Source organism: Epinephelus fuscoguttatus, linkage group LG17 (assembly GCF_011397635.1).
Source record: "Epinephelus fuscoguttatus linkage group LG17, E.fuscoguttatus.final_Chr_v1".
Lineage (NCBI taxonomy): Eukaryota > Metazoa > Chordata > Actinopteri > Perciformes > Serranidae > Epinephelus > Epinephelus fuscoguttatus.
The window spans coordinates 38,954,245-38,979,516 of NC_064768.1; the positions used below are offsets into that span (position 1 = coordinate 38,954,245).

Here is a 25,272-nt window from a genome sequence, read left to right on the forward strand (position 1 = left end):
TAAGTTTTGGGAAATTACATAAGTGACGAGTTATACTCTAACTCCCGGGAAAGCATGTGCTAAGTGACCGCGAGGCATACTCTAACTCCTGGGAAAGTATGTGGTAAGTGACCGGGAGGAATTATGCTCTAATTGCCAGGAAAGTACATGTAACATCCCGGGAATTATATGCTAACTCCTGGGAAAGTTGGCGAGAGGTACACTCTAAAACGCGGGCTGACTTATGACGTGTTACCAAAACTTCAGTCCTCACAGCGTATGTAGAGTCCAGCCAATATCAGAAGGTACATCACTGCCAGAGTCACTGCAGTAACACTGAAACTCCTTCTTTTGACAGCTGCAGGGTTCTTTGGAGTGCGTGGTCCTACAGAGGCAACAGACATAGAGAACATGTTTCATGATGCTTGTTTGGAGGTTAAAGTGGCCTCTTTGAACTGTGGAGTCTTTGTTACTGCTTGTCACTCTCTCCATAAGAATCATGACTCATGTAGCACCAGATTACAGCACCAAGACTCCTGATAATGACCCACAGTGAATGATGGGTGATGGTGCATTGACTGAGTCCTGATTCATCACTCTATATCCTATTTTCACGACGCCACACAAGAACTGACATCAACTTCCTGTTTATAATATTCATCATTTTAGACTTACTGGCTTTTTGTGACTGGAGATCAGCGTGATGCTCTTCATCCTGGACGATCTCCACCTGATCCTCCTCTCCCTCTCCTCTGTTCTGTTGGACGTCTCGAGTAAATCTCACATTCAGGCTCAAATCAGGTGCGGCAAGTGCATCAGCGGACATCTTGAACAACCTAAACTGAACTGAACCTTTTCTTCTGTCACTGTTGACGTTGAGGTGGCCGACCTTCAAGACAGGAAGTGAGGGCAGGACAAACCACTAACACAGATGCACACATGAACACATTAATGGTAGATGAACAGCTCCACATAATTTAAATTGACTTAAATGTTGGCATTCAGTTGTTTAGTCACTGGAATTGTAAAAACTGTCTGATAAACTTTGAATCTAAAACACACGTTGTTATTTATTCCCTGACTTTGACATTGGGGACATACAAAGTTTTCACTCTGCAGAATGGGTGTGTGCTCTCATATACCCATATGTGTGCATAACTACACTCACACATCTCTGACACAGGAAATGAAATGCAACCAGTCAGTTATTTTTGTCCTGTCTGGTGGGTGAAGTAAAATGACAAGTTTAGGTGACAGGGACAATGTTTTAGCTAAAGAAAATAAAATAGATGACAGAAAATCTTCCTCACTGACACGCAGCCGGGTTCTGTGATAATTACCTGAAGTTCAGCTGGAAGAAATGAAGGATTCGCTCTGCTACATGCACGACTAGTAACATACAGAGAGCAGATAATGTTACAGAACAGTGTGGAGGAGCAGAGAAATAAGATCCCAGATGAGTTATCCGGAGCCAGGTCGCAGTGGCAGCAGGCAAAGCAAAGCACCCAGACATCCCTCTCCCCAGCAATGCTTTCCAGCTCCTCCTAGGAGATCCCCAGGTGTTCCCAGACCAGATGACATATATAATCCTCCAGTTTGTTCTGGGTCTGCTCCTGGGCCTCCTACAAGTGGGACATATCCGGAAGACCTCTAACGAGAGGTGCCCAGGAGGATCCTGATCAGATGCGTGAACCACTTCAACTGATCCCTTTCAATGTGAAGGAGCAGCGGCTCTTCTCCGAGCTCCCTCCAGATGTCCCAGCTCTTCCCCCTGTCTCTAAGGCTGAGTGCAGCCACCCCACAGAGGAAACTCCTTTCGTCCGCTTGTATCCGCAATCTCATTCTTTTGGTCACTACCCAGAGCTTATGACCATGGGTGAGGGTTGGGACGTAGATGGACCAGTAAATCAAAAGCTTTGCCTTCTGGCTCAGCTCCCTCTTCACCACGATGGTCCAGCTCAGTCCCTGCTTCACTGAACACCCTCGTTTGAGGCAGTAACTCTCTCCGACCCAGAGGGCAATCCACGGCTTCCGACAGAGAACCATGGCCTCAGATTTGGAAGTGCTGACTCTCATCCTGACTGCTTCACACTCGGCTCCAGGGACCAGATGGCTTGTAGCAGCCAGCCTGGTACCCTGTAGACCCACAGTACCCCCCCACAGAACCCCCATAGAGACGCGGTCATAAGCCTTCTCCAAGTCCACAAAGCACATGTAGACTGGATGGACAAACTCCCACGACCCCTCAGCAGCCTCATAAGGGTAAAGAGCTGGTCCACTGATCCACGGCCAGGACGGAATCCACATTGCTCCTCCTGAAGCCGAGGTACAACAATCGGTCGGAGCCTCCTTTCCAGCACCCTGGAGTAAACTTTACCCATGAGGCTGAGCAGTGTGATACCCTGATAGTTGGAGCACACCCTCAGGTCCCCTTCTTTGAAAATGGGAAGGTGTAGGCTGCAGGTGTTTCAAAGGAAACGCAGGACAAACTCAAACTGAATCCAAATGTAATGTTTTTATTGACCTTTATTATAATAATGCTGAAGGACTACAGAGTCAGTGCTCATGTAAAGCTGTGTGGAAGACTTCCAACCACATTGTTCAGTATGAAGGGCAGAGGAACAACATCTGTGTAATCCAGGTTACTTAGCATGCAGCACAGAATAAAGACATGAACACATGGAAAATGTATATTGGTCAGATTTGGCAAAGCTGATGGCAGCACCACCCACCCTCATCCAAGGATACAAGAAATCTATTTCTCACAGATCCAGTTCTTAGACTCATATAATCCACTCTGTGTCCATTGTCCTTGGTCACTGCAGCATGTTGCAGCGTGCTGGTATCCATCGAGGTTGGTAGTCCTGGTGCCCAGAACCTGGAGGACAAATAAAATGTTGTCCTTTTAAACAGGGCTGAAACAACTGATTATTTGCAATTTGAGGCAAACTGTTGAATTTTACTTGAAATATTGATTTTATCTGTAATCCATCAAATTATTGTAATAACTGGTTGAAGATTCAGTTTGGTTAATGGATGTTATCTGTAATGGCTGCCAATGAAAGAATGAAACCTTGTTCAGAACTCCCATCTTTCAGTTTACAGTCATTTAGGGGATTTGTACCTTGAAGAATCATCCCTCAAAACAGACTGCCATTGTTTTTCTGATATCTATAGCACCATTAATAATGTTTACAGGAAGACTATTTGATGCAGCACCTCAGTCGGCTATTGGCATGAATTGTCTCTGAGGCTGACTCTGAGCACCGTCTCCAGCTTCATCTCAACACGTCCATGGGACTGATGCTCATCTTTAGTTTTTTCCTCATGTTACCTCCACTTGTGTGAACAACAGAGAAGAAGAAAACAGAGACGGTCCTTCATGCAGCTTTAACTCAGCATAAATCTGTAGCTGTTTGTTCACAAGTTTTCTCTCTGTTAAGCACACAGTGATCCTGGAGCCTGGAGTGATACAGTATAGTGTAAATAGTAGTATGGTAATATAGAGCTGGTTCATCAAGCAGCTCGACACTTCCTCACAGGTCCTATCATCTGATTCAGTTTCTGAAGACCATTAAAAAACACATTGATAACAATTAAAAACTCTTTTGTTTTCATTCTACTTTTTAAAGCATACTTATTTTAGTGACAGACAGTAACTTGGGTAGAAACGTGATTGAAGCAAAAAACCTTTCAGATGTCTCACGTTTGTGACAGCGGTGATCCGTCCACCCATTGCCATTCATATTTCCATCCTGTGTCTGTCCATGTTCTCTGTAGACCAATCCAGGACTCTCCACGCACATTCAGCTCAGTGACAAACTTCTAGTCGTTGGCAAGAGACAAAAATCAGCCACAGCTAACAGAGTCAGAGCAGGTTGAAGTGCAGACACTTTACTAGAATCAACAGTCGATGAACACTCACCTGTTCCTCTTTGTTGTTTATGATCACCAGATCTGCTCCTCTCTGCCGACAGTCAGCTCTGCTTTGTCCCCAAGTTTTCTTCTCATTAGATTTAAAGTAGCAGCTGCATCCAAATCTGCTCCATCCATCAGGACACCACTTCCCTTAATGTCAAACAAGTGTTTTAAAGAGAGATTTCACTTCAGTACTGTCACTGTTTAGTTAAAGCTCTTTCTTAACTTCCATGTTTCCCTTTCAGGTTGTTTACTCTGTAAATACTTTTCCAGAAATATGTCAGTTTTTAAACTGTTAACACCTTCAATTTTGTCCTTCAGCTGCTTCACTTCATCCTGTAACTGACTGTAGTGGACTGATGTGTCTTGAGAACAACAACAGATCAAAGTAAGACAGTATGGAAATATTTGTGGTTAGTCTTCAGTGTGAAGGTGGATCCTGTTTTATGGTATTTTGAAACTGATCTTACTTGAAATTTGTTTTTGGAGCTGGCTGTAGTTGTTGCTCAGTTGGTCGTATCTGCTCTGCAGCTTGTGTCTTTCCAAAGTGACTGAAAGACGAGACGAGATAACACCTTTATTATAACTCATAACAGCTTCAGCTGAATGTTAACACAGAATGAGGACTGTCGAATTTGTCCCCCTTTTTCTTTCATTGTATTTGTGTTAGGAAGCGACAGCTTAACAGGCAGTGTGAACCGTGGGAATGATGACAGCGACTGATAACTATAGCAGCAAATATTTGGCATGTCGTTATATAAAGACAGACCTAGAAATCATGAGGCTGAAACTCCTCACCATCTGAGTTCACCACTGAGTGTTGTGTTTTATCTTACAGAGTATAGATGAGAGGATGATTCCTGTCATCATCAGGAGGCACAGCACTCCCAGACAATATGCAGCTACCCTGAGAGGCCTCCTTTGGACGGCTGGAGGATGCTTCTCAGTGTGCGGTCCTAAGGTGGCAAAACACACACACACACACACACACACACACACACACACACACACACACACACACACGCAGAGTTTCTGTCATTCCCCTGTTATGATAACATACTCAGCAGCTTCATTGATCTCTGGTTCAGTGACATTTGTCAGACACACTTTCAATGCTTCCTGCTTCTGAAGAGTGCAGACGCTTTCCTGCTTGCTCCAGCCTGCTTCCTTCTTTACTCTGCTTTTTAATCGTACTCCTTCTACAAATCCTGCAAAATCTCTATATCCATCATTTCATGAATTATTTTAAGTAAACCAAGACTCTGAAGAACATTTTTATATTTTTAACCGATCTGACGAGCCAGCAGCATGTCCGGGGGAAGAAACCAAACAAATTCCTTCTGTGAACGCTGTCGGAGATATCAACAAGAAATTAGTGAGCTACAAGCACGGATTTTTGCTTTAGAATCTGAAAAAGGACTTCACAAGACGCTCCCAGTGACATCCGGTGGTAAGAAGCCCACAGTTACTTTCAGTAAAAAGGGTGAAAAACCTGCTACTTTCATCTTAAACCTGAGTGATACTGTGTCTTTTTCAAAACTCTGTAAAGACCAAATGCCTCATCCTGGAGAGAACTTGGTGCTAAGCCAAAGCAGCACAAAGTGATGAGAGACAATGTTAATACCTACGTAACATCACCCAAAATACAGCTTACAAACAGATTTTTGCCACTGTCAGAGACTGAATTTAATGTTTCTAACGAACGAAGAGAAAATGGATTATCTTCACGAAACTGGAGCCATAAAGTCGGCAAAAGACAGCAGGCAGACAGACAATCTGGACCAAACGTCAAGGTCAGAGATACGCTGCTGATAGGAGACGGTGCTATCAGTGGCATAAACCACGGAAGAATTCAAACATGTTGCTGTCCCAGTGCCACTGTCTCTAACAACACAGATAACAACACTCCTCCCAAAAGTTTCGTCTACACACCGAGGAGTCAAACAGCTGATCGTGCACGTGGGTGCAGTGAACATCAGAAAGGAACAGACTGAAGTCTTGAAAAGGGATTTCACTAAGTTCTTCAAGGAGCTTGATAAAGTGGAGGTCAAGGCATTCATTAGTGGACCTCTTCCAAACATAGACAGGAAGATAAACAAGTTCAGCCAGCTGCTTCAGCTGAACACATGGCTGTCCAAAGAGTGTGTGCACAGAGGATTGCACTACATTGAGAACTTTTATCTGTTCTGGAAACGAGAGGACCTGTTCAAGGGAAAGGGCCCACACCTGTGCAGAGGTCAATCAATTTGAGGTGGGAGGAGAGTGCTGACGAAACACCTCCTCCACGCTCTGAGGCATCAGAATGGGCCGGGGCAGGGTCCTGAGCGACCAGTGAGAGAAAAGAGGAATGAGAGAAGCATCTCTGTCGCAGAAGCCAGAGACCGAGCCAGTGTTTCAGCACCAGCTGCACCACAACAGCCTCCACCGCACCCAGCGAAGGATTCAGCTCCAGCACCACAACAGCCTCCACCGCCCCCAGCGAAGGATTCAGCTCCAGCACCACAACAGCCTCCACCGCCCCCAGCGAAGGATTCAGCTCCAGCACCACAACAGCCTCCACCGCCCCCAGCGAAGGATTCAGGCCTGCCATCGGTTCCACCTCCCCCCGGGCCCTCATCACAGGCCTTGGACTCGTCTGTGACGGCCCCAGCAGAAGTCTCAGACCCGGCAGCACCCCCATCACCTCCTCTACCCACAGACCAGCCCTGGGCCCCCCCACCACATCTACCCCCTCTAGAGACTTGTCCCTCTCCTTTTCATCCCTACCTTCCCCCATGGGCCTTCCCAACCATCTTGAAAGCCTGATCAAATCAGGGATTAAGACGGTTCCCCTCACCCCTAATATAGCAAGGTCAAGACTTCTATCACCAACTATGCTGAACTCTCCCCCGTATAAAACTGTGCCCCTCAAGTCACACAGGAGCTTCAACTCTCCTGCTTCACAAACTAAAGCTCCCCCAGCTTGTCCCCTCGGTTTTCATCTGGTCCATCACCCAAACTTCCCCCTGCTCGTCCTCCCCTGCCTGCCCCCAGAGCTGGTATCCCTAAGAGCTAGGATGCACAGGGCCTCTGCTGTCCCAGGACTTACAGCCATGATAAAGGTAATATCAAGCTGGGGCCCTGTGAGACAATATTCTCCCCTAGTGCTATATCTACAGCCACACCACATAGACCAGATTACAGAAGGACAGTTAGACTGTCCAATCAGAGAAATTTAATTCATATCCTGTGTAGAAAGATAATGTCCAGTCCTACTGAAACTAATCTGAAACTTGCTGTGCTTAATGTCAGATCCTTGTCTAACAAATCATTTTTAATTAATAATTTGATCTCTTCGTATAATCTTGATTTTATGTTTTTAACTGAAACATGGCTTGACAAAAACACAGGTAATGCTGATCTAACGGAATCAGCTCCACCCAACTACAAATTTGAATCTGAAACACGAGAAAACAAAAAGGGTGGAGGTGTGTGTGCAATATTTAGAGATCATATGGTTATGCACAGGTTGTCATTTGGGGTATTTTCATCATTTGAGTATGTATCCTTTAAAATGGAGCTAAAACAATCTCCGTCCATACTCTATGTAGTTATATACAAGCCTCCCCAGCACCGTCAAAGTTTTATTGATGATTTTACCAGGATGCTTTCAATTGTATGCACAGACTTTCATGGTTTGGTCATTACAGGTGATTTTAATGTACATGTGGATAATGTCTGTGACAGAAATGCTAAAGAGCTCAGTGCTGTCCTTGAAACCTTTGGCCTGACTCAGCATGTGTGTGAGCCCACCCACAGCAGAGCGCAGCACACTCTGGACCTGCTCATTACAAAGGGGGTTAATATTTCAAACGTCAGTGTGGTTGATGTTGCTCTGTCTGATCATTTCTGTGTCTTCTTTGACCTGTCTGTTTCTCCCAAACCACCGGCTGGTCCTGCAGTTGTTCGGAGGAGACACATAAATAACAGCACAGGTGCTCTGTTCATGGAAATGATAAACTTTGAAAATGCCTCATGTTCTAATGTTGATGATTTGTTGAACTCTGTTACTTTGAGTGTTTTGAATGTTCTGGACACCATTGCCCCTGTGAAGGTTAAAATGGTTAAAAATAAGCAGAAGGCGCCATGGAGGAATGACGACTCGGTCAGGGCACAGAAAAGGGAGTGCCGGAGGGCCGAGCGGAAATGGCGCAAGTCGAAGCTTCATGTTCATTATGAAATTTATAAAGAAAAGTTATACGTGTTCAACCGGATGTTACGTAGAACAAGGGAGAGGTACTTTTCTGAAATTATTGGAAACTGCAGTAACAACTCGCGTGTCTTAATTGCAACAGTGAACAGATTAACAAACCCTCAAGCTCAACTGCCATTGGAACTGATCTCCACATCTAAGTGTAATGAGTTTGCAGTATTCTTTGCGACAAGGTTCAGACCATTAAAAATGCCATCAATTCCACAACACCAATAACAACCCTGCAGCCACCTAGACACTTAGAGCTGACTCATTTTGCACCTGTAACTGACAAAACTGTCCAAGAGATCATCACCAGTCTGAGTTCGTCTACATGCTGCCTCGATGTGTTACCCACTAGATTTCTAAAGTCTGTGTTGAGCAGTTTGTTACCACCACTCGCTCACATAGTTAACATGTCACTACAATCTGGAACATTCCCAAAGGCCTTGAAAACTGTGGTCAGAAAGCCTCTCCTACAGAAGAGCAGTCTTGATGCCACAGTACTGAACAACTACCGGCCCATTTCAAATCTGCCGTTTTTAGGCAAAGTCCTTGAGAAAGTTGTTTACCAACAGCTTACTGACTTTCTCCTAAAGAACAACTCCTTTGATGTTTTCCAGTCAGGTTTTAGACCCCATCACAGCACTGAGACCGCTCTTATTAAGGTGACAAATGACATCCGCCTGAACACTGACGCAGGCAAAGTCTCAGTTTTAGTCCTGCTAGATCTGAGTGCTGCTTTTGACACTGTCAATCATGAGATCCTTTCACAGAGACTAGAGGACTGGATGGGCATCTCTGGCACTGCCCTAGATTGGTTGAAGTCCTATCTAGAAGACAGGAAGTACTTTGTTGAAATTGGTAACTGTGTCTCAGACCACATGGCCTTGACCTGTGGGGTGCCCCAAGGGTCAATCCTGGGACCCCTTCTGTTCAATCTCTACATGCTGCCTTTAGGCCAGTTAATACAAAGTAATAATGTGTCCTACCACAATTATGCAGACGACACTCAGATCTATGTCTCACTGACAGCAGGTGAATATGGACCAGTGGATTCACTCTGTCACTGCATCCAACAGGTCAGTGTGTGGATGCAAAACAACTTTCTCCAGCTAAATTCAGACAAGACTGAAGTCATCGTATTTGGTCCACAGAAACAAAGAGAAAGTGTCAGCAGTCACCTCCAGTCTCTCTCTCTAAAACCTACAAATCAGGTTAGAAATCTCTGGGTAATAATGGACTCAGACTTGAACTTTAACAGCCACATCAAATCAATAACATCAGCAGCTTTTTACCATCTAAAAAACATTGCCAAAATCAAAGGTATAGTGTCTAAACCTGACTTGGAGAGACTTATCCATGCATTTGTCTCTAGTAGGTTAGACTACCGTAACGGCCTGCTCACTGGCCTCTCCAAACGGGCCGTAAGACAGCTGCAGTACATCCAGAATGCTGCTGCTTGGGTCCTGACCAGAACCAGGAAGTACGAGCACATTAGTCCTGTGCTCAGGTCTCTACACTGGCTTCCTGTGGCTCAGAGAATAGACTTTAAAGCAGCTCTGCTTGTGCACAAGTCTCTCCACAGCCTAGCACCAAAGTACATCTCTGACATGTTAGTGCCATATGAACCATCTCGGACTCTGAGGACCTCAGGGACCGGCCTCCTGCTGGTGCCCAGAGTCAGGACTAAACATGGGGAATCAGGGTTCCAGTTTTATGCAGCTAAAATCTGGAACAGTCTTTCTGAAGATGTGAGACAGGCCTCTACTCTGACAATGTTCAGATCTAGGCTCAAAACAGCTCTATTTCACTGTGCATATGACTGAAAGGATCTTATCTGCACTCTTCTCTTTTAAAGTTCATTTTATAATGATTATTTATGTTTTTATTTTGTATTGTGATTTTAATGCATTTTCTTGTTCTGTAAAGCACTTTGAATTACTTTGTGTACGAATTGTGCTCTACAAATAAACTTGCCTTGCCTTAAACAAGTCATTTAAACACTCTGATGTGAACCACTTATGATTTTAAAGCAAAACAAAAATGGCGTCATCTGAAATGTCTGAACTGCACAAATGACTCACAACAAAAAGCTGTCATAGTGATTTTCCCTCTTCAGTCTCTGTTTCTTGGCTCTGTATTGATAATGATATTCAGCAGACCTCGTCACGCTGCACTTCCCCTTTGACTGACCCGTGGTTACTCTGCACGCTGTTGTTACACTGTCTTTACCAGAACTGATGCTTCCTCAGATCTCAGAGATGAAACTTGTCAGTTAAATGATACCATAAACAAAGACGATGATGCAGTGATGCGTGATGAAATATTACATCGAGCTTGTGTTTGAAATAAGAAACAGAACAGCTGCAGATGAGTCGTCTACCCAGAGAGCTCTGCTACTCTCTCTTTAGCCGATCATTGTGCGGCTAACTACTGCGTTACGGACGGATTGTGCTTCCAAACACACACACACACACACACACACACACACACATACACACACATATAAAGCAGAAACTGTAATGGTAAGGACTAAAATTATAACAGCACTCATAAAAAATGGGAACTGAGGAAACCCTTTCATTGGTAGGGAAACACCAGAGGCAGCATAAAAACAATTTTACATCAATAAATAAGAAAATAAATCAGTTAAAATAAATAATAGAAGAATATGCCAGCTCAAAAAACAATGCCAACATTAATTCTGGTGATTAGTTCGTGTAATTTCTCACTTACCTCCTTCGTGTGACTGAATATCAGTGTGATTATTCCCGATAGCGTCCGTATTCTCGTAGATATCCACCTGCCTTTCCTCCCACTCCACTGTGTCCTCCTGCACCTGTCTGTTGTATCTCACCTTCTTTGATAAATCTGGTGTGGCGTAAATATCTGAGGACATCTTGAGAGGACAAACTGTAGCTGCACTTTATGTACAGTTTACTGCGTTGTGTTCAACGCTTACTAAGCTGCTGTGAAACTTTAATGTATACTAGTGAAGTATAGCAGTAACGTAGCGCACTGCACTGATGCTGCTGCCAGTGTTTGATCGTCTGTCTTTTGTCTGGTTTCAGTAGAGAACACAAAGGAAGTACCAGCACAACCACATCCACACCCACACCCACACACACACACACACAACGGATGGGCAGAATGGCTAAAACAGGAAATTAGATTTTCTTAGTTATTTCTGTCGTCAAACCTGAAACTGTTTCCTAACTAAGCTGTCGTGTTTAGTGAAGTTAAACTTTGACATTTGATGACTCAAAATATTCACCGGGTGGGAGAACTGATTATTGTTCTGTGAATTAATTTTAAGAGTTTTACTTTTTTTTTACTTGTTCATGAGTGAGGGTATAATAGAGCGTGAGATGGATCTGGATTTGGTGCGACCATCCTGGTGAAGAGGGAGCTGAGCTGGAAGGCAAAGCTTTCGATTTACTGGTCCATCTGCGTCACAACCCTCACCTATGGTCATGAGCTCTGGGTAGTGACCGAAAGAATGAGGTCGTGGATACAAGCAGCTGAAATGAGTTTCCTCTGTAGGGTGTCTGGGCTCAGCCTTAGAGATAGGGGGAGGAGTCGGACATCCGACGGGAGCTTAGAGTAGAGCCGCTGCTCCTTCACGTTGAAAGGGGTCAGATGAGGTGGTTCAACATCTGATCTGGAAGACTTTGCTCTGGGAAGGCTGCTGGCCCAGATGGTGTGTGTCCAAGGCTCCTCAAAGACTGTGCTGCCCAACTGTGTCAACCTCTCCACAAGATCTTCAACCTCAGTCTACAGTTGGGGCGGGTGCCGGCACTGTGGAAGACTTCCTGTGTTGTGCCGGTATCAAAAATTAAATGTCCAGCTGAACTTTATGACTTCAGACCAGCAGCCCTCACTTCGCACATCATGAAGACCTTGGAGAGGCTGATTCTGCGCCTACTGAGACTTGAGCCCAAAGACAAACTCGACCCCCTGCAGTTTGCATACAACCAACACATTGGAGTGAACAATGCTGTCCTCTACATGCTTCACCGTGCCCTAGCTCATCTGGAGGAACCTGGCGCTCATGTGAGAATCATGTTCTTTGATTTTTCAGGCACATTCAACACCATCCAACCCAACATGCTCAAAGACAAGCTCACAGAGATGGCAGTGGATCCTTCCTTTATCTCCTGGATCACAGATTACCTGACAGGAAGGCCACAGTAATTCAGGTTGGGGAGCTGTGTTTCTGGGACATTAATGAGCAGCACGGGGGCTCCATAAGGGACTGTCCTGGTTCCATTCCTGTTCACACTGTACACGGCGGACTTCAAATACAACTCTGAGTCCTGCCACATCCAGAAATACTCAGATGACACTGCTATTGTGGTGTGTATCAGGAATGGGCAGGAGTCTGAATATAAGGACCTGATAAAAGCCTTCAGTGACTGGAGTCACAAGAACTGTCTCCTCCTGAACACCTCAAAGACCAAGGAAATGATCATAGATTTCCGCAGGTCCAAGCCCCCTCTTTAGCCAGTGAATACCTGTGGGGTGGACATCGAGGTGGTGCCAAGCTATAAGTATCTAGGTGTACACCTGGATAATAACTTTGACTGGTCCCTAAACACAGACGCTCTCTACAAAAAGGGGAGGAGCCACCTCTTTTCTTGAGGAAGCTCAGATCTGTCGACATCTGTAGTAAGATGCTGCAGATGTTTTATCAGTCTGTGGTGGCCAGTGTGTTGTTTTATGCTGCAGTCTGCTTGGGAGGAAGCATCAGACACAAAGATGCAAGGCGGCTGGACAAACTAGTCAAAAGAGCTGGCTCTGTGATTGGAGTCAGGTTGGACACACTGGAGGAGGTGGTGGAGAGATGCACACTAAAGATGTTCGAGGCCATCATGAACAGCCCAGATCATCCACTCCACAACACCTTGATGGACCAAAAAAACTGTGGTGGACGGCTCTTCTCTCTTCGGTGCAGGACAGAGAGATACATAAGATCCTATATACCAACAGCCATCAGGCTTTATAATTCTTTGACATATAAAAGATGAGCTGATAGATAATTGAATTTCTCCTTGGGGATGAATATTCTTATTCTTATTCTGGGCGCCTCCTGTTAGAGGTGTTCTGGGCATGTCCCACTGGTAGGAGGCCCCGGGGCAGATCCAGAACACACTGGAGGGACTACATATCTCATCTGGCCTGGGAACGCCTCGGGGTTCCCCAGGAGGAGCTGGATAGTGTTGCTGGGGAGAGGAATGTCTGGGGTTTCCTAAGCCGTTCTTGTTGCTAAGCTAAAATAAAAATCTAAAGCTGAAGCTTTATATATATCGCTCATATTGATTGCATTTTCCAAAATGTCGAACTATTTCTTTGAGACTCCTGAGCTTCAACTTTAAAGCATAGGTGAGGAAAAACTGCAAACACTGACTCTAATGCAGTCGTTTCAGATTTCCTTCATTTCCAGGCTGGTTTTGTGGATGTGGAGCTAAATGTTGTGCCTGGGGCACGTCGTGTATTAATGATACTCGTTACCTGGAGAGGTTGGAAAAAGATATACGTTTCTTCCCTGTTCCAAAACCAAAATCAAACCCTGAAAAGTGTAGGGTTAGCTAGCTAGCTACTGAAGATATAGCCTACTGAATGTATACACATGCTGCTTTTGCTTTGTAATGATTATAACAGTGAAACAAAGACCGACCCTGCTGCACAGGAACCAGTGAAGAGAAGCAGGGAAACTTTGCTCATATTCAACCAGCTGTGTGTCGTCACTGTGTGCACAGATGAACGTTGTTTGACTTCCCCCAGAGATCCCTGCTGTCCAGCAGCGGAGGTCCAGGTGCTGTTGTGACTGTGGTATCTGTGGGCAGTCTGGAGAGATCCTGAAGAAGGCCAAAGAGCACACCAAGCAGATCAACGACATCCAGACATCAGTGGATCTCCCCATGTTCATCAATGCCTCCAAGGACAACACAGCTAAGGTACGATGTCTGGGTCCTCTCCTGAGGGCTGTACTACAAAGCCAGTTCAACTTACGCAGGATGAGCACCATGAAAGTGCTAAATTCAAGTTGTCTGTGTGATCTGTGAAACTCTCAATCGATCATTAACTGATAATTAACTGACAGCATAAACACTGTTACCACAAACAGAAACCCTATCCACTGTATTCTGAGCCCCCATGATACCTTACGTGAATTGTGTGCGCAACTTCCAGTGTTGAATCAAAACCGTTGATTTCTAATACTTGTTTACAGTTTTACAGTCCTCTATTCTTCTTTCCAAGAGCAACTGGGAAATAAAACGTGGAACACACCACCTGTTATAGCTCAAACAGGATCATGTGATCATACCTCTGCCATCTCTGACAGCCATCTCAAAGCAACCGAGCACACTAGCAATTAGCTCGCCTCGCTCCGTGAAAATATTAACTTTAACATGTCCCGAGCAGCTTAAGGTAACATCTGCTCCTTCTGAAGATGATTTCTGATTTCTGATGACTTATTAAGAGACACTAACACATAATTCAGTATTAACTGTAGCTTGACTGGTTGTTAGTTGTTAGAGACGCGGACAGTGCAACAGGTACCAGAGCTCCACAGAGACATTTTAGAAAATGCTAAGTTAACATTAGTTAAATATTTGTTAATAAATAAATCAGCATTTGCTAAACTGAAGGCAAATGACTTTGGAGAAGAACCAGTGTTGGTGGTTAGCCACCGAGAGTAGCCACTGGGGCTAACCACAGACAGTCTATGGGGCTAACCACCTCACCGCTACTTCCTCTATCTCACAGGAAGTTGTGCACGTAATCATTTCTGCAGTCGTGACCTCAGGAATAAGGTGGGTAGAAAGCACTCTAAAAACAAAATGATGAACACGAGGGATCAGTTTTCTGTATGTTTTATTACAAAGTTATGATAATGCAGATTTCACAAGGATCAAACTCCAAACAACCACATGTAGAGGAGCCATTTTACCAGCTCACTCCACCTTCATGTTTAATGGTACAAAATATCTAAAATCTCTCACTTCCACACACACGAGCCTCTGAAGAGGTTCACAGCCATTCATACTTCAACATACAAACAATGCAGGAGAAGAAAAACACTGAGCAGATAGTGACAGGACGACGGGCTGAAGGGACCGACTGTGTTCATGATATCAAATAAGTTAGTGAGCAGAGATGTGTCTGGGCAGAGGGAGCAGTATGTACATGCTAAAGACGACATCATCCTAAACATGCAGTCACTGAAGAATTAACACAGCGAGCCAAACGCCAGTTTGCCAGCTGCTGGTTATTCCAACAGTGTCATAAATAGATGTTTAAAAACTAACAGAAAAGCCTTTTTGCATGTGAGCATGAGACTTAGAAATCATCTACATCTCTGCAGGCGTTTCAGCGTGAGCCCCACAAACTGGTTTAAATCTGTAACATCATGATAGGAACAGTAATAATTTGGGTGCTTTTCTTCACAGTAAAGCAGACCTGGTTCACACCACAGCTGAGAAAGAATTGTGGCATTTGTTTTATACTATACGGAGCTCCAGGTGGGTTTACACTTGGCATAGAGAACAGAAAGGGGCAAATTAGCAGTCGCAGATTCATGCCTCTTCACTGAGGTTGAAAGAAATGTGAATGTGAATAAAGTGTAAACCAGGTCTGCTGCAAGAACACAAGATCAAACAGGAATACAAAAAGGTCCTGTCATCGCAGCAGGAGAGTGTAGGAATCAGTGGGGCTCGAGGACAACAGTACAACCAACCATCGCTCCCAGTAACAAACTTCAAGTTGTCTTCAGCTCTTCTTTTGGTCTGAAACACAAACAGTTAAAGAATTTAAACAACAAAATCCCAGACAGCCCGTCAGTCCCCGTAACGTCTCTTTACTTCTTTGCACAACAGATTTGACGATGAGGGTTTCACAAGTCCCGTACTGCTCGGTGGAAACCGGGCTTTAGCACCAAGTTCTCATGTGATCGCTCTGATTAATACATTTATACCGTCCCTGTTCATCATGTCAGTAGCAGAAACAGTCTCTAACACAGCTGTCGATTTGTCAATCACTGCTTCTGAGCTGCAGTCAAACTCTTACCCTGATGTGTCCATCTTCTCCTCCTCCTTCTCCTCTTCTTTTACTTCTAGGGGGCAGAAAACGAGTGAGTATCACAGTGTTTGTTCATTTAAAAATACCTGTTGGATTTGTGAACAAGTCTTACCTTTCTTTTCCTCTCCTTCCTTCTCTTCCTCCTTCTTGACTCGTTTGGCCTTCTTGTGATTGGCTGCGTTCCTGCGGCCCCCTCCCTGACCCTCCGCCTCATCCTCCGAGTCAGAAAACTCCTCCTCACAGGCTATCCTCTTGTCGTGGGCCCGGACTGAAACACACGTAATACACCGTCAACTCTGACATACTGTAAGTGTCACATCTATGTTAACCACTATTTCCTTAGAACCAGTATAAATCTTACTAGAGACGCGTTTGTCAGGATCCTCCTCATCCTCGTCTCCACTGTCTGGGTGGGGAGCGTCCTCAGGGATTGCCTGCATCTGGACACCCGGGGCATGAGGCAGCATACGGAGGTTTTCAAACAGACGCTGCTTTATCTTCTCCAGGTATTCGTTGGTGTTCTGGTTGGTCATATTGGACGGGCTGATGTGCAGCTTGAAGTCAGGCCCAAAGTACTCAAAGTAATCATTGTAGGGCAGCTCGTTAGGGATGGAACAGTCCAAGGCGACGGCGGTTTCATATGTCCAGCAACGGGCCACATTGCGAATGGTGTAGCCTCCGCCACCCAGCATTAGCAGGGGCAGGTTGAAACTTTTGATGTATTCAACACATTTGGCATGTCCTGGAAGAACGAACATACATTCAGTTCTCCTATGTACAAAATGCATTTTTGAGTACTGTCTTAGGAGGTGAATCATGTTTATATTAGGGCTGAACAATATGATCAATATGAGATTAACGATAATGTTAAATATTATGATAATGCTATCATCTGTAACAATTTAACACATATCAAAGTGTGACACAGTTCTTGACTCAGAGTTTCACAGTACGTGTGTTTATGTATATAAATTTATATTTATTGTACTGTGGTCTTGAGGAGCTGCAGTGTTAATTCTTTTATTGAATGTGGTGTCATCACAATACACTTTAGACAGTGCAAGTACCCACACTATAGTATGATGTAAAAGGGTCACAGTAGAGTATATCACAAAAATGTAATAAATGTCATCTATAATATGATGTAAGAAGGTCATCGTATAGTATGTTGTCCAAAATCATGAAAAAACATCATAGTATAGTATGTCGTCCAAAATCATCAAAAAAAAGTCATAGTATAGCATGTCGTCCAAAATCATGAAAAAAAAAAGTCATAGTATAGCATGTCGTCCAAAATCATGAAAAAAAGGTCACAGTATAGCATGTCGTCCAAAATCATGAAAAAACGTCATCGTATAGTATGTCGTCCAAAATCATGAAAAAAAAACGTCATAGTATGTCGTCCAAAATCATGAAAAAACGTCATAGTATAGCATGTAGTCAAAAATCATGAAAAAAAGTCACAGTATAGTATGTCGTCCAAAATCATGAAAAAAAATGACATAGTAAAGTATGTCGTCCAAAATCATGAAAAAAGTCATAGTATAGCATGTTGTCCAAAAACATGAAAAAAAAAACATCATAGTATAGCATGTCGTCAAAAATAATGAAAAAAAGTCATAGTATAGCATGTCGTCCAAAATCATGAAAAAAGTCATAGTATAGCATGTTGTCCAAAATCATGAAAAAAAAACGTCACAGTATAGCATGTCGTCCAAAATCATGAAAAAAGTCATAGTATAGCATGTCGTCCAAAATCATGAAAAAAAAGTCACATTATAATATGTCGTCCAAAAGCATGAAAAAAAAGTCATAGTATAGCATGTCGTCCAAAATCATAAAAAAAACGTCGTAGTATAATATGTCGTCCAAAATCATGAAAAACGTCATAGTATAGCATGTCGTCCAAAATTTTGAAAAAAGTCATAGTATAGCATGTCGTCCAAAATCATGAAAAAAGTCATAGTATAGCATGTCGTCAGAAGTCAGGAAAAAAGTCATAGGAAACATGTTGTGCAAAATCGTGACAGAAAGTCACAGTTATAGTATATCGTCAAAATTCACGAAAAAACCGTCATAGTTTGGTATGTTGCAAAAATGTCAAAAAGAGGGGATAGCATTGTATAAATATTTGTTTATAAGTCATATAAGTTATTTTCTACTTTTGATTTAACAATATTTAAAATCTATTTTGTTTGCAGGACTCAAGTTATTCATTTTCTGCTTTTTTAGGGAATTTGACTTTTTACATTAAAAGTAAATGTGACCTTCGGACGACGTCATTTCAAGTAATGTGTGCTTTGATTGCAATCATGAAATATTCAATAAATAATCATAAATGGTTCATCTGTGTGTTTCCTTTAATTATTTTAAAATCACAAAGATCAGATGTGTACTCTTTCATTAGAAAAAGTATCCCAGCTTTATTAGTTGAGTATATTTACAGGGCAAATCTTGTCAGTGAACTATGAGGGCAAAAACGAAAAACAAAATTATCGTTTATTAATCGTAATAGAGGTAAAATGTTCAATTAATCGTGATATTGGTTTGAGGTTGTATCGCCCGGCTCTGGTTATGATGTCCCAGAGAAGCTGACCTTTAACCTTTTGGATATAAAATGTCATCACTTCATTATTTGATCCTAGTTTATACCTTTGATGGTGAGGTTGAAGCAGCCCAGTCTGTCTCCAGAAAGAGAATCTGCTCCACACTGGAGCACAACGGCACTTGGCTGGTACATCTCCATGACTTTAGCCATGATCTAACACACACAAACACACATTGACAGCATTGCTCTGATAAACAGTCTGATCGTGGTAACAGCACGAGTACCTAAATGAAAGCAGACTTACAGGTTTGAAGATGGCTTCATAGGACTCATCATCGATACCGTCTCTGAGCGGGTAGTTTACTGCATAGTACTTGCCCTTCCCAGCTCCGATGTCCTGCACACATTGGAGACATTGAATTCCTGTCCATGTGCACACAAGCTATGTTGATGATCTTAGAATGGAAATAAGAACAAACAAACTAACCCTCAGGTCTCCAGTGCCGGGGAAGTATTCCCCATATTTGTGAAAAGAGACAGTCATGACCCTGTCTGTGGTGTAGAACGCCTCCTCCACTCCATCACCGTGGTGGATGTCAATGTCTATGTATAACACCCTCTGGTGGTATCTAGAGAGGAGAAAGAGTTTGGTTAAGAATATCTCAAGAGGTGTTCAAATCAGGGGAGAAAACAGACAAGATGATAGGTCAATTTGCTCGAGTAAGATCTTCCATGAGACAACTCAGTGTTGCTGCGTCGACCTGTCGACCAAGTGTTAGTCGACCAGAAAGGTCCGTTAGTCTGCAAGATTTCATTGGTCGCTTAGTCGCAGAAAATAAATTTAAAAAAGTGAAACTCTATCAGGAGCTGCGCCTTGTCAAAATAAATCCAAACCTATATGACTGGAGCATGTGTGACTTTACTTTGAAAGGACAGACACAGGAAGTGTCCACGCTCAGCAGTCAGACAGGAGTCAGGTTAATCTCCAGGGCTGGTACCTGCGGTTATTCCACAGGCTAGTTAATAACATGTCGGGCAGGAAATCCAAAGTGTGGGATCATTTTGAGAAGGTGAAGGACGAACCCAAGGTGATATGTAAACTCATCTTCATTGGTCGACTACAAACATGACGTATCATCTGAAACATGGAAGTAGCTACATGCCCATTAGCCCACGGCGTCATTAACAGGCGGCTTGCTCAGTGTGTGACGTGCACTTGGAGATAAAATATAGGCCTATATTAATGAAGGTTCATTGGTATGGTTTCCACTCCTCCAAACAACCTCTGAAAGTGGTCCAAAGGGCTTTTGGCCACCTCAACAGTGAAGTGCTGAATCAAACAGGCCAAAATCTCAGACAAAAACATGACAACATAATTTTAAAATGAAAGTATTGATGGATGGGGAGCGAGCACAACAAGGCACTTATTGTCATCTCTAAAAAAAAAAAAAAAAAAAAGCATAAACACTGCAAGAAAAAGACAAAGGAAGAAATCTGGTGCCTAGCATGAAAAGACGAATTGTTTGATTGTGTGCATCAGACACAAAGCTCAGCAGCAGGTGTAGATCTAATCCGGCTAAACCAGGTCTAAAATGTTTGCGCCAGATTTCTTTGGGGACACAAAACAACTAAAACCTGGCAGATGGACAGAAAGGCAGGATGATTAAATTAAAAGACGAAGGCAGCAGCTTACTTGAGTAGCTCAAGGATGGCCAGGACGATGTCATTGACGTAGCAGAAACCCGAGGCCTCAGACTTCTTGGCGTGGTGGAGTCCACCAGCCCAGTTGATGGCGATGTCTGTCTGCTGCTTGTTTAACTTCAGTGCCCCGGCTGGAGAACAGAAAAAACAGAGTAAAAGATTCAATTTGAGTTCTAACAGACTTTCATAAATGTGCAGTTACTATTCAGATATTATGGGCTTTTTCCAATCCAGTACAGATTTCATGAGCACCCTCTGGTCAATGCTCTGTGTGCATGTTCTCCGTAGTAAGGACTGCTACAGGTTACCAAAACTATACTTAAATTCAAAGACACCAGTGTTTCTCACAGGTCAGAAATATACTCGTGGTGGTAGCCAATGGAAATGTCTAGTGTAGCACAGTGCACTCTGGTAGTTGTAGGTTTTCTCTGGTCATGTAGCTGATGTCCAAAGTATATGTGTTGTACAGCATAGACAGCCTCGTTTCATGAGAAGACCATCTTTTTGATGCTACGCTGAAGCTTTTACTTCAGATTTGTTCCACACACATTCATAAATGTCCCTCTATTCTGAAGGTGGTATACCAGAGGGATCATGGGAAGTGTGTTTGGAGTAACTTACCGACAGATCCACCTGTTGAAAGCTGGCAAAACTCAAACAGACCATCGAACACTGGGCAGTCCTCTCCGACATTGACTGTGAGAAAAGTAACAAGACAAAAAAACATGTCACACATGTGAACAGCGAGAACGCCTCAGCATCCATTGGAAGAGAAGCGGACACTCACATCTCTGCATCTGTTTGCTGTACTCAGACATGTTGTCTGGTCGAATGGACCTCAGGAACTTAATGTAGTCATCACTGTGGTACTTTGTCATCTCTTCACCACTGGCTTTGTGCGGTCTCTGGAAACAGACAGACAGATTAGGAGGAAGACGGGAACAGCTGACACTTCACTTTTTGTCAGTCGTCACTGGGTCTGTCCAATTTTGACATGCTATGCTTTAAGTCTTTATAGCAGGTCTTAATTCATTTACTTATTCAAAACAGGGCTGGGGCAATATATAGATATATTAAACCAGATACCTCAATATTGATATTGTGACGATATTGTGGGACTGATTTTTGGTGCTTTCACAAAAACAAAAGCTGATTCCAAAAACGTTGGGACTCTGTGTAATAAATACATTAGGGCTGCCCGCAACTAAGAATTTTCCTAGTCGACCAATAGTCATCATTTAGGGCCTTTAGTTGAGTAATCGCCCACATGTTTACGATATTCATTTAATTATGAAATTACATATTTTGGGTGGGGCAACACAATGATTTCAGTTTAAGGTCTGAGAACGTTTCGATATGGTTTCAAATCTTTGGTCTGAACTGGGCTTAATAAACGGTCCTTAAAAAAAAATTAAAAAACAATATGTGGTGCCAGATGTTGGCTGCCACACTTCATTGAATGTGTTAAAGCCTGGGCGATGTAACACAGTGGTGAATATGCTCCTGTCCCAATGGTTTTAAAACATGTTGCAAGCATCAAGTTCAGAGTTTTATTCACAAAAAACAAAAAAGGTTTTTCAGTTTGACGATTAAACATCTTCTATATTCAATTGATTATAAAAAACAAAAACTAAACTATATAATTTAATAATTATATTAATATTGTAAACATGTGGGCGACTAGTCGACTAATGGCCCTAAATGATGACTAGTAGTAAACACTACTAATAGGACAACTTATTAAACCATGGGGCCGTATCAGACTGTACCATCAGACATACAGACCTCGACTGCCTGCACTGAAAGGTTAATGAGGAATATGTTTTTTTTAACCCCCCCCCCCCGGTCCACTCTCTAGCTTTTAATATTGTAGTCTAATTTTGTCTTACAGAAGCATAATGACACAAATGCATGACGCATGTGAAGTATAGATCTGACTGTTGTGATATAACTCACATAGATCTCCATTTTCCTGTACAGCCCATAGTTGAGAAGGAGGTTGTGTGTCATGCGGATCCTGTGGGGTTTCATGGGATGGCCCTGGCCGTAGTAGTAGTTCCCAACATCCCCTGGGAAAGACAAGATTATCAACACAAGGTTACATTATATAATTTGCTTAATACCTATTGCCGGGATGCATTTTGGCTCTTCTGTGTGAAGACAACTTCATACCAAACTCCATTCAAAAAAATGTGCCCTGCTTATTTGCAAATGCTTTATACCTTTCAGAAAATAAAGTCTGACAACATTATGAACATGGATGAACCTGTCCTACATTCAGCTTACATATTATCCAAGCAGTTTTTGTTGCAACTTTTGTTTTGTTGAGATTATGCACACAATCTTTAACTGCACATCACACTGTGGACACTGACATGACCTGATGTTAAAACCTGAGAAACAAAACCAGGAGATGGTCAGTTTTCCAGACTGTAGCTTGAATTACTCACTGATACTTGACCTATAAGTTTGCCAGCACAGGAGACAGGTGTCAATGACCTGACATGTCTGTAGCTATTGGAATTTTGTCACACATAATAACAAAAAAAGAAATTAGAAAGCGAGACAATTTCTCTTTCAGTGTGGGTAGAAGTGGTGAATCGTTTCGCGCTACAACAGGAAGTTTATTTGCATAGATGCACGGCATATGATCCTGAATTTAAGCCAGCATCACATGGATTTAGACAGCTGACATATTCTGGTGTCACCTCCATACGAAAGATTTTGAAAAAATGGGAGCTTAAACGTTTTGATAATCTATGTCAGACATACAGCCTGGGCGGGCAGGACTTTTACAGGTATTTACAGCTCCATGATTATTTCCGCTAAAGGTAAAATGTATTAACCCAAGAGAACCACCAACTGTCATTCATACATTTACTGAAGGTTTTATCAGTAAGTTATACCCTTGCATCACATCACTGAATAAGGACACTACAGACTATATGAAACAACAATGGGGGATAAGAGCTGGGCAGAGACCTCTGCTGGAAAAACCTGATTCACTTTTTCATCAGGCCCACACAGAAGTCTAAACAAACTGGCACCCAGCTGTGATGCTGGAGGGAATGTGGAGAAATCATGCTTGACCACGTCCATATTTTTTGGTCTTGTAACTCTATTCAGACTTTCTGAAAGGTTATAGCAACGACCATTACCAAAACCTTGGGTTTATGTATAAGAACAACATTCACATCTGCGTTTCTTGGACACATGCCTGATGGATTCAGTACAGATGATATCTATCTACTACAGATCCTGCTGCAGCAAGCACAAAGGCCATCACCAGAAAAACTGCCCCACTGCTGCTGTTACACACTGACATCCTCTGAAACAGACGACATATTCTGTACGACTTCATAAAGATTTGGGAGAAAATGGTGTATTTATTTAGCAAATGAAATACACCACACTTGATTATTGTGTGTACCATATATGACACTTTAAACTAGAAAAAATTGCCATGTTTTTGCAACATCCCATGACCTCATATTTGTCTTTTTCACCCTGTGCATTGCTTTGTTTTCATTTTATATTGTTCCTATACTTATTGGACGTAATAATGTTCATACATAAAAAGTATTTTTTAAACACCCTGATAATTAACACATTTAAATGGCCATTTCAGCAGTTTAACAATCCCACGTGTACTTTCTACACTTACATACAGTGTGAAGCATTTTTTAAATATTTTTAACGTCATGCATGATAGAAATGGGACATGCAATATAACTTTAGGGGACTTCTTTGCACGAAAACTTAAATCACAGTGACAACCGGTGCACCGGTGCTCACTACTCGGAAGTTGTTAGCATGATGGGGGCACACTGATGTGATTAGCACCGGCTAAATGTAAGGCTAATCTGTTCCGCATGTAATGACCACATTGCGGCACATTCACACACCACAGTCCAATAAAAGGTTTGACTCCATTAAGGAAATGTGTCTGCTCTGTAGACTTAAAACCGAGAAAACACACCACACTACTGCGTGCAGCCTAAGCTAGCAGCTAGCTAAGCATACCATGTAGCTAGAACAGGCTAGTTAGCCACTTTAGCATGCTAACGTTAGCTTGCTAGCCACCGGATGGCTAGCTAGCATGGTCGTACGGCACACTTATAAAAATACCAGTAAAATGTCCTAAACATTCACATTAAGGCCGCGTCATTCATCAGAGAGGCGGAGGAGCACGGGTTGGATATTTACCGTCATAGTAATAGCAAACTTTTTTCTTTGTTCCTTGAGACAGCGCCATTTTACACTAAGTACCCCACTGATTCGTGCCCACCGGCTCCTCTCCTGCACCAAGGAACTAGCGCTGAGCTCTCATCAACCAATCACAGATGCTGTCCCGCCCGGCTGGGAGGCGCTGGTTTACAAACCAAGGACCGCCGAGGCTGCAGCTACAACCAGACAGCGTCTAGACAGCCACAGAGTAAGTTGAGTTCACTGATGAAGAGGGGAGTGAAGAAGCTTGTGTGTGATGTCCAGCAGTGAATCAGACAGCTGATCATGTCTGTGTCTGTCTGACCCCACTCTGCAGGGAGGTCACAACCCACTGAGGCTCAGGGTCATGGTCATCATACAGTATGTCATCATATGACTGTCATGATTCTGCTCGAAGTGGACACTCAAGTGAAAAGCAATAAGGACATGGGTATAAAGGCAAAGTTCTCTGAAGAAGGGGACCTCACGTCCACACACACACACACAGACCCTGTGCAGCCTGCAGGCCTGAAACCAGCCACACCAGTAACACCAATATATTTATACACTGAACAAAAATATAAACGCAACACATTTTTATACA

At 43.0% G+C, this 25,272-nt stretch overlaps 2 protein-coding genes across 19 annotated transcripts in view; both read right to left on the bottom strand.

The window, feature by feature from the left end:
• The window catches only part of LOC125904611 (CD209 antigen-like protein E), a 37,995-nt gene extending 26,799 nt beyond the window's left edge, over positions 1–11,196 (bottom strand). For 3 of the 17 annotated variants that reach the window (XM_049602157.1, XM_049602160.1, XM_049602158.1), the window contains exons 1-6: positions 10,868–11,196; positions 4,734–4,853; positions 4,368–4,448; positions 4,200–4,262; positions 3,905–4,047; positions 3,686–3,801 (exon numbers count right to left, since the gene is read on the bottom strand). In XM_049602157.1, the coding sequence (XP_049458114.1) occupies positions 3,686–3,801; positions 3,905–4,047; positions 4,200–4,262; positions 4,368–4,448; positions 4,734–4,853; positions 10,868–11,030 (686 nt within the window). In that variant the 5' untranslated portion in view covers positions 11,031–11,196. Of the gene's footprint in view, positions 1–2,942; positions 3,442–3,685; positions 3,805–3,904; positions 4,048–4,199; positions 4,263–4,367; positions 4,449–4,733; positions 4,854–10,867 lie in introns of those variants that run through there. The other 14 variants (XM_049602154.1, XM_049602156.1, XM_049602155.1 and 11 more) reach the window with 9 other exon arrangements.
• A 3,797-nt stretch (positions 11,197–14,993) lies between these two features.
• Positions 14,994–24,810, bottom strand: LOC125904573 (probable histone deacetylase 1-B). 2 transcript variants are annotated; one of them, XM_049602065.1, is made up of 12 exons: positions 24,669–24,810; positions 22,419–22,531; positions 21,250–21,367; positions 21,084–21,158; positions 20,455–20,593; positions 19,249–19,390; positions 19,066–19,158; positions 18,866–18,974; positions 16,575–16,955; positions 16,326–16,481; positions 16,202–16,244; positions 14,994–15,921 (listed from the first exon to the last, which is right to left on the bottom strand). In XM_049602065.1, exons 1-12 carry the CDS (start codon positions 24,715–24,717, stop codon positions 15,894–15,896), a joined length of 1,446 nt encoding a protein of 481 aa, XP_049458022.1. In that variant the 5' UTR covers positions 24,718–24,810; the 3' UTR covers positions 14,994–15,893. The 2 variants fall into 2 exon arrangements, with proteins under 2 accessions (XP_049458022.1, XP_049458021.1); XM_049602064.1 differs by having other exon boundaries at positions 16,202–16,247.
• Between the last annotated feature and the right edge of the window lie 462 nt (positions 24,811–25,272).